Here is an 8,950-nt window from a genome sequence, read left to right as displayed (position 1 = left end):
AGATACGCTGGAGGGTAGGGATAGTATAGAGAGGGACCTAGAAAAATTAGAGGATTGGGTCAAAAGAAATCTGATGAGGTTCAACAAGGACAAGTGCAGAATCCTGCACTTAGGATGGAAGAATCCCATTCACTGCTACAGACTAGGGACCGAGTGGCTAGGCAGCAGTTCTGTAGAAAAGGACCTAGGGGTTACAGTGGACGAGAAGCTAGATATGAGTCAACAGTGTGCTCTTGTTGCCAAGAAGGCTAACGGCATTTTGGGCTGTATAAGTAGGAGCATTGCCAACAGATCGAGGGACGTAATCATTCCCCTCTATTTGACATTGGTGAGGCCTCATCTGGAGTACTGTATCCAGTTTTGGGCCCCACACTACAAGAAGGATGTGGAAAAATTGGAAAGAGTCCAGCGGAGGGCAACAAAAATGATTAGGTGGCTGGAGCACATGCCTTATGAGGAGAGGCTGAGGGAACTGGGATTATTTAGTCTGCAGAAGAGAAGAATGAGGGGGGGGATTTGATAGCTGCTTTCAACTACCTGAAAGAGGATGGATGGATCTACACTGTTCTCAGTGGTACCAAATGACAGAACAAGGAGCAATGGTCTCAAGTTGCAGTGGAACATAATGGAACAACTGCCCTGCAGCAGTTTATTACAAGCCAAATCTTGCTTTCTTTTACAAAACAGGATTGCATGGGATGAAGCTAGCAGGTGCTGTGGCATTTGGATTTTAGTAAGCTGAGTAATTGGCACTTGGATTTTAACTGACTGAAGCACTACATGCTAAAGGAACTGCAAACCACTGAGCATAATTTGTAGGGCTGGGAGATGAGTGCAACAATACTATCAATTGGTAGTTAGCATTGAGTTAAGACAAAGAGAGACAGCTGTGGTGGAAAGCAGTTAGGCTGCTTAGAGAAATGCAAGCTATTCACTGAAAGGGAGAAAATAATAGAACTCTTAGTCTATGCACAACATGTATCAGGTGGCACGTGACTAGGATTCATCACAGAATTCGGTCTGGTGGTTGGGTCATTAGTTTCCCTGGCCCAGGCCAGGCATTGACAGAGTGCAATGTGAACACTGATCCATGCCCTCCCCCCCATAATAGCACTGAGGAATACCAGAAAGACATGATGTTGACACCACATACGCAGCAGTTTCTCTTGCTACAGCCCTTTTTAAGAGTAATTTCCCCCCTAAATATCACATTCATTATATATCATGATGTAAAGAGGGTTAAGATAAAGGGAGGGGAAGGGACATAGATTCAGGGTTTACCTGAATCAAAGACCTCTAATAAGTCAGTCCAAATTGCTTTGAATTTTCTGGGCATTCACCTTCTGCAGCATGCCAGGGTTTGCTTGCTGCAAGTGATCAGCTGTACCACTGAGCCAGGCATCAGCACTTGGTGGGGATTGACATCCATTTTTTGCATTAATTTTTTAGTAACCAAAGCTGGATGATGGAACCATTCCTAGGCCTATAACCAAGAATAAAACTTAAGTTGGGGAGGGTGTGGCTATGACTGCATGGCTGATAATGCATTTTTTTAACACACACAAACAAGTGTAAGGAAATAGGATTTCAGTTCAGCTGCCCAATCTCTTTTATTCAAACTTTTGACAAAGACTTGGGAGAAAAACCCCTTCAATCAAGGGCTCACGTTGTCTAATGAATCCTCCACCAAAGCATCACACTTGCTCTCCTACATTTTAGAACAGGACCAAAAATGTTTGTAAGCAGAGGGGGTAGCTGTGTTAGTCTGTATTCACAAAAATGAGGAGTCCGGTGGCACCTTAAAGACTAACAGATTTATTTGGGCATAAGCTTTTGTGGGTAAAAAACCCACTTCTTCAGATACAGCTGAAGCAGGTTTTTTACCCACAAAAGCTCATGCCCAAATAAATCTTAGTCTTTAAGGTGCCACCGGACTCCTCATTTTTGTAAGCAAAGTTTAGACTGAATGTACACTTAAGGTACACTGTAGTAATTGGCACTTTGGGGTGTGATTTACTACCACTATAATTATAGAAATCCATGCTGTTATAAAGGTAATTTATAGCAGATGAGATTATTGTAGTTCAGGATGAGGACTAAACTACAAACTTTTATACCTATTTAACTGTATCCACATGAGGGAGCTGCTGCTTCACATACATCTGGGTACATCTGAAGCTGCAAAACTTTCAAGGATAGACAAGCCCTTAGGCTTTCATTATTCATCACTGAGGTCACTTAATCTGACTACATGTTAAGTGGGGAAGAAGACAGCCAAAAGAAATTTCAATAAGGGGGAGTAGTTGGCTATAGATATTACATGAAGCATTAGGAAGTCCTTCTGTACAACCCACCCCAGGTGTATTAGGCCACAGTGCAGCTTCAAACTCCATCTTGGGTATGTAAACTAGAAAAATAATAGGTTGAGCCCAAAGAGGTCTATCATCCAGCCCAACACAACAATGCTTCAATGAGGACAGATTAAAGCCACCCACTCCAGAAGGGAAGGAGGCAAGAAGCCCGTAACAGTGCATGGGGCTAGTATCTCATTCCTTCTCTCCCTGAAAGGGCTGCTATAGGGTCAAGGAGTGAAATAACTTTGCAGTGTGGCGGAAGGGTGCAAATCAGCCTTCCCCCAGGAATAAAGCTGGTGATTGTAGGCTAGATGGAGGGGGGAGAGTAATGAGATGGGACTCTATGCTAGACTGGAAGTTGAATGCATATCAAGATTGCCACTTACAGACTAAAGTATCTGATTTACTTTTGTTGACGACCATAAGTCCATGGTGGGGAAAAGATTAAATCTTATTTCCATCACTGTTTACTGTAACAGCTCTATTCTGATCTAACAGCAACCTGCTCTGAACCCCACCCTAAACTGGTCACAGGTAGCAGAAACCCTTTGAAGAGGCTATTGTGATTGGAAAGGTATACCCAATCCTTCTATCTATTGCCACACTTGTTAATGTCAAGCTATTTTAGTTTAACAGGAATCGCTCTAGGCTAGCTATATTCCTTTATTCAATCTGGACTGCCACAGGCTGACAGGCAGAAAGCGCAAGGAACGGTTTTACTCTTGCATCCTAGTGAGGACCAGAGAAGCAATGGTCACATGCTCCAGGTCTGTCAAGTAGATGCATTATTAGTGACAATCCTCCAGCAAGGACTAACACCCAATTAAAAGCTGGGTACATTATTGAAGGGGCTGTAAGGTATAACCCCAGCCCTGCATTCTTTACCTAAGTAGCAAGGTGGTCTCTATTGCCTTTCTCCAACACTTATTTTCCTGTCACAACCTACTTCATATTTTCATTGGGAATATTTTAGCTAGTTCAAGTATATTCAGTGTCCCACCTATCAAGCCAGTTGGAAGTCTACTTAATCCTATCACTGATCACTTACGCACTGCTGCTCACGGTGAGAATACTGCTCCATGGTTTGGTAGTAGCTGTAGACAGTCCATAAAGCAATACTGTAATTTTATATTAGCTGCATTCCCACACCCTCCCCCGTACACATGCACTAGCTCAACAGCTGCATTCTGGTGTTGTTACTGAGATCTTCTCCCCCTGCTTTAAGCTTGCTGTGCAAATGTAAAGAAACCAAATATCCTTGCCTGATAAAGAAGCTCAGCCAATACTCCATATTAATAGCTTTAAATTCAGTTTTGTTTTATTGGTTTTTGGTATCTCTTCCAGAGAGTTAATTACTTCAGTTTGTAGAACTGTGAGAGATGCAGAAGGTCCACTTCATTATGATGGCACTTCTTTGGACATTTCCCTTATTCACCTCAGACTGCTAGGCAGGCAGAAGTTAGGAGCCTGCGCTCGCATTCCAGTGTCTCAAGTAGTGACTTGCATGAAGTCTATCTGAAGACAGTCTTAAGTTGTAGTGTACTAGGATCAGGCTAGTATAAAGTATAAAGGTCCTTGGGCACAAGACTTGCAGCAAGCTTACTGTAGTAGTTCAGCTTAAGAAACACATTAGACCAACAGGCATTACCTAGAATGGGTTTAATGAGTTTTATTTTAGACAACCTACATGACAAGTTTTTTTTTAAAACAATGCCTCCACTCCAAATCAGGGTCAAAAATAAGTGAATAAAGCTCAAGATGGTATCAGTCCAGTTGGTAGACACTGCTGAGTCCTGGTGTTGTGTTGATGAGGAAAGAGCAGCAGCAAGTTATGATGACAGGTGATCCAAAATAGTTGCTTGGTTTTGTTACTGTAACAAGAATACAATGGTTATTTCAGGTTCAGCCAAGCAATGGTGTCTCTAAACTCTGCATGTGTTCCCCAATTCAGTCTGAGCTGCCACATGACCAGGCAGGCAGAAAGCACAAGGAAGTTCCTTTTGCATCACAGTGCAAACCCAGGAGCAGCAGGAGAATTGCTCAAGGTCTATCAGAGGATGCATAACATTTCCACAAGCTTTCAGAGCTACTGATGCTCTGAGCTTTCTAAAGATACCAAACAGAACCATGGCCACCTAGATTTCTTCCCTCCCCTGCCCCACCTCCATTGCTGGCAGGGCAATGTGACTGGGTTCATCTTATGCCACCTCCTGAATACAAGTTCAGGTTCACAGGGGACAAGACTGATTAAGCTTTACAGAATATGGTACAAATCTGATAAAGTCAAGAGGAGCTGTGTGACAGTTTCAAGGTAGAGCATTCCAAGAGAACAATTTTCCTGCTACCCACCCCTGGAATCAATAGTGTTAGACCTTCAGTGCACTGGTAGATTGAGAAAGTGATGTATAAAAAAGTTTCTGCTCAGCCCAAGTGGGGAAGATACTCCCATTGTTCACTACTTTATTCTAACAGTGTGAAAACTACATGTCCCTGAGAAATCAGAGCTGCAGGAGTTAACAGGCATAGTTAGTGCTGTACGAAATTTGTCTGATATCCTACAAGAGTAGGGGAAAAAATTAGCTGGCCACCTTTAAAACACTTACATACCAGAAAATTTACAATAGACTTTAGTGCAAGTTTAATGCCTTGCACCTGGTTTTCCTGGATTAATATTGTTCACAGCTACTTTAACTGCAGTACTGGCCCCATCAAAGTAATCTAAAGGAAGGGGTTTGCTGTGGCTGATTATAATCAAATTAATTCCATCCTGGATACTTGATGACTAGAGAACAGAGTCAGTATTTGCATCAGTTTCATCACTATGATCAACAGCAATTCTTTTCATGGGTTGTGGCCCAGTCCAGGACTCTTCAAAGAGCACTTCTAGAACCTGAAGGTATTTAACCTGCTTTGGCCAAGTTGTGTAATTCACTAAATTTGAGGCCAATTGAATTTGAAGGGAAGGCGCGAGCCAAGATGAACAGTTAGAGTATAATGGGGCTGCAGCAATCTAGAGTTTATGTACTGGAATGTAACCCAAGAAACCACATCACCTGCATTAGAGGTTTTATCTTGTCTTAAATACTGCCCTAGTATACTGTTAGGTAAGAACCACCAGGATTACCGGAGAAAAAGGATGGAATCTATATGGGGAACACCACACTATGAAATATACCACCACTGCTCTGATTTAGTCTCTCTGTAGTGGGACCACATCTTTGATAATAGATGCCTTCTAGTACTGTTTCAGTACAATTCACAGTTTAATGCCAGAAGGGACCATTAGATATAGATAGGAGGTCAAACTAGCGATCAATCAGAGGCTATTAAATTTCACCACCTACCCACCAGTATGGAGCCCAAAAATCAGTGCAGTCACATCGACATTTTGACAGGTAATTCTAGTCCCAAAGCTACTCTGAATTAGTAACTTGCAACATTTATATTGCAACACTGGACATTTTATACACCAGGGAAGTTTAACAACATATTTAAGTATGTTGTTAATTTGACTCTAGAGCTCAGTACTTACACATTTCTCAGTTTCTAAACCATCCTTAAAGAAAATCATATATGGAGTTACTCCATCCTCACGGAAGTCCAGGAGAGCCACCATGCCATCTGGATTCATGTTCTCACCTACAAAGAACTTTGAGAAAGAATTGGTGTTACTACAATTATGAATGTACTATGAGGTAAAGACTAACTATGAGTAACCAAAATACTCTATGGACAGTGTTTTTTTTAAAGAGAAAAAAGCCACACCACACAACCAACTCATCCAGATCTAGAAAGTTTTCTTGGGCAAGTGCCATCAACTTCTAATGAATCTAAGCCCATTTTGGAGGAGTTTTAGCTCTTATGATTAGAGCCTTCCAAATAAGTAAGCCAGTTTTCAAGGCCTCCACTGTACGTTCAACAGCTGGGCAAAGCTGCGATATTTAGACTTTGGTCAACTGTACTATTTCTATTCAGAGCCTTGTAGGCGGTGAAAGTCAAGAGTCAGGTCAACTCCATTCTGTTGCTGCTCAGGAAAGCCATGAACAAGCAGCACATTAGAGCCATTTATAAAGTATGACTAGACAGCCTGGAAAAAGGTAAATTGAAGGCACCCCCCCAATCACCACAGTTATATCCCTTTGTTTTATACTACAAAAATAGTTAAAGCTATTTAAGCTTACCTGGTAATTTTTGAAGTTCGCAAGGATGTGTTTGACTTGTTCTGCAGCCCCTGTCATGAAAGGCTTTACTCTGTCTGGCTTGTGTTCCTCAAGTCTGGCTTTGATTCTAAACAGAAAAAAAATAAGCTCTTAACTAGAATCTAACAAACAAAGATGTTCAGCAGACTGGGGTCACTTCATGCCAACGGTGAAGAAGTTTGCCTGCTGTTGCTGAACCAGCATTCCTAATACCCCCAGTTCCCTGACTATTGACACCTGCAAGGCAAAATGCTCTGGCTGCTAAAAAAGCTACTAACAGTACTTTCATGGATGTGTGGAGATTAGGTAGAGTTCCATAGCTGCAAGAGCACTGTTCCAAGCTAAAAAAAAAAAAAAAAAAATTATGTATGTAGATATATAGATAGAAGGGGCCCAAGATGGAGGGGGCACCTTTCACTTGGAGGGAAGAAAGTTATGAGTCTGGATGCTGGTCAGTTGGATAATTAGATCAGAATTCTATTTACATGCATAAGTTTAGGCAATGGAACATTTTCTGTTGTGTCAAATTAAACAGCTTCCTGGAAATCTAGATTACAGTTTATAACACACAAGCATTTACCTACAAATATTCTAGACTTACACTAGTTCTAGTCTTGCATCTGAAGAAGTGAGGTTCTTACCCACGAAAGCTTATGCTCCCAATACTTCTGTTAGTCTTAAAAGGTGCCACAGGACCCTCTGTTGCTTTTTACAGATTCAGACTAACACAGCTACCCCTCTGATACTAGTTCTAGAATGCCTCTCATCTAAGGTGATGAGGCCTAATAAATGTTAGCCCATCAAGCCTCACTGTGTGAAGTAGAGGAAACATTCCTGTTTTATACATAAAAGCCTGCAACACTCAATGGAACAGGAAGGCAAGGGTAAGACCTACACCTCATGAACAAGTCCTGTACCTTAGTTAAGACCATTGTCTGAAATGAGGATTGAGTATAGGGGAGCACGAGTCTCAAATGATGGCAAACTATTGGAACACTAACAACCAGGAGTCCTTGGTGGCATCTTAGAGACTAAAATTTATTTGGGCATAAGCCTTTGTGGGCTAAAATCCACTTCAAATACACCGAAGTTATTAAAGTGTCAAAATGACCACACCGCATATCAGCATCTACCATGACACTCACTTGGTTTTGGGAATAGGATACCTAAGGAGGTGAAATTTGTGAAGTACCACTCACAGGTGAGTTCAAGGGTAACACCAATTTTCACTTACGCTTTCATGTAGTCCTTGATATACTTCTTGTAGGACTCTTTTGTAAAGCTAGTTTCCTGAAGATGGTGATTCATTACTATATCGACACCAGTGATAACTGTGGGATCTGTTCCTTCTTCAATACCTTCAGAGGAGGCATTGCCACCAATTAAAGCATCAGCAATCTGACCCTCTGTCCTGGTGACCATCTAGATTTAAAGAGAACACCAAAAGCTTATTAGAGAAAATGATACTTACATTGTTTAGAAAAGCACCATCAACTCACCCCTACTGTTGCTGTCAGGCAATTCAGGAACTGCTCATTTTAAAGCTGAAGTGGACTATAGAACTACCCCATTATTTAACAATAACCCAGCGCTGAATTCTTCGACTGTCCTATCAGATAAGTAGGGCTAGGACTTCCATACAGATTAAAGATATCTATCAGTACTGGTATACTATTTCTGTGCCAAGTCCTGATACGAATGATAAACCACCACCAAAAGCTACACAGACTATTCTCAGATATGTCAATCATCTAGCTGAGGTATTCTCAGACATGCCAGTCACCTCGGTGACTTGCTTCCCTTTAGTCACTAGCAACAAATCAAGTTGGTAACTATTTCAGGAAAGGGCTAAAAACCATAGTTAGCTGATCTGCTAGCAGGAGGGACCAAAATAAGGTGAGTTACCTTCAACTGTGCTGGTCTCCAAGTTAACCCCCGGCCCTTGTTACTCTAAGCGTGGATATCCCGGGGAGGGCCAACAGAGCTTGGCCAGAGCTGCCCCCACACCATAGCAGCTTCGCTCCTGAAACTGCTTGCTGGCCCCGAGCAGACCGGAGCGAGCAGCTGAGGTTACCGGCCGGCGCCGATCAGTTACCAGACAGCCTTGCTGGTTACACCCGCGGAGAGGCCGGGCCTCTGGGGAGCAATAGGCCAGAAATGGGCCGGGGGTAGTTCCGAGCTCCGCGGCCTGCGTCCCGGGGAAGCGCTCGGGGCCGGCGCGCGCCCCGGGCAGGGAGCAGCGTCCCCAGCAGCTGCCGGGACACGTGTCCCCCAGCCCCGGGCGGGCCCTGCCCCGGTGACTCACCTTCCCCTCCACTTCCAAGCAGAGCCCGTCGGCGACCTCCCGGATGCTGTAGATATCGGAGAACATCTCATCCTCTGCGGGGAGAGCGCGGC

The 8,950-nt window shown here is 43.0% G+C and overlaps 1 protein-coding gene and 2 non-coding genes across 3 annotated transcripts in view; all 3 read right to left on the bottom strand.

Annotated features, from left to right (window-relative positions):
- Positions 1-3,005: 3,005 nt before the first annotated feature.
- Positions 3,006-3,140, bottom strand: LOC113407371. Its single transcript, XR_003369976.1, has one exon. It is a non-coding gene; the product is annotated as a small nucleolar RNA SNORA31 (small nucleolar RNA).
- An 858-nt stretch (positions 3,141-3,998) lies between these two features.
- LOC112125455 (translationally-controlled tumor protein homolog) overlaps positions 3,999-8,950 on the bottom strand; it is a 5,323-nt gene continuing 371 nt past the window's right edge. The window contains exons 2-6 of the mRNA XM_026653840.2: positions 8,859-8,932; positions 7,788-7,975; positions 6,536-6,641; positions 5,887-6,003; positions 3,999-4,225 (exon numbers count right to left, since the gene is read on the bottom strand). Coding sequence (XP_026509625.1) covers positions 4,223-4,225; positions 5,887-6,003; positions 6,536-6,641; positions 7,788-7,975; positions 8,859-8,932 — 488 coding nt within the window. The 3' untranslated portion in view covers positions 3,999-4,222. The remainder of the gene's footprint in view (positions 4,226-5,886; positions 6,004-6,535; positions 6,642-7,787; positions 7,976-8,858; positions 8,933-8,950) is intronic.
- Positions 4,286-4,417, bottom strand: LOC113407329. Its single transcript, XR_003369972.1, has one exon. It is a non-coding gene; the product is annotated as a small nucleolar RNA SNORA31 (small nucleolar RNA).

Source organism: Terrapene carolina, unplaced genomic scaffold (genome assembly GCF_002925995.2).
Source record: "Terrapene carolina triunguis isolate 2854851 unplaced genomic scaffold, T_m_triunguis-2.0 Scaffold18, whole genome shotgun sequence".
NCBI lineage: Eukaryota > Metazoa > Chordata > Testudines > Emydidae > Terrapene > Terrapene triunguis.
Note: the sequence above shows the minus strand (reverse complement) of the source record. Positions and strands in the feature narration are given on the sequence as shown.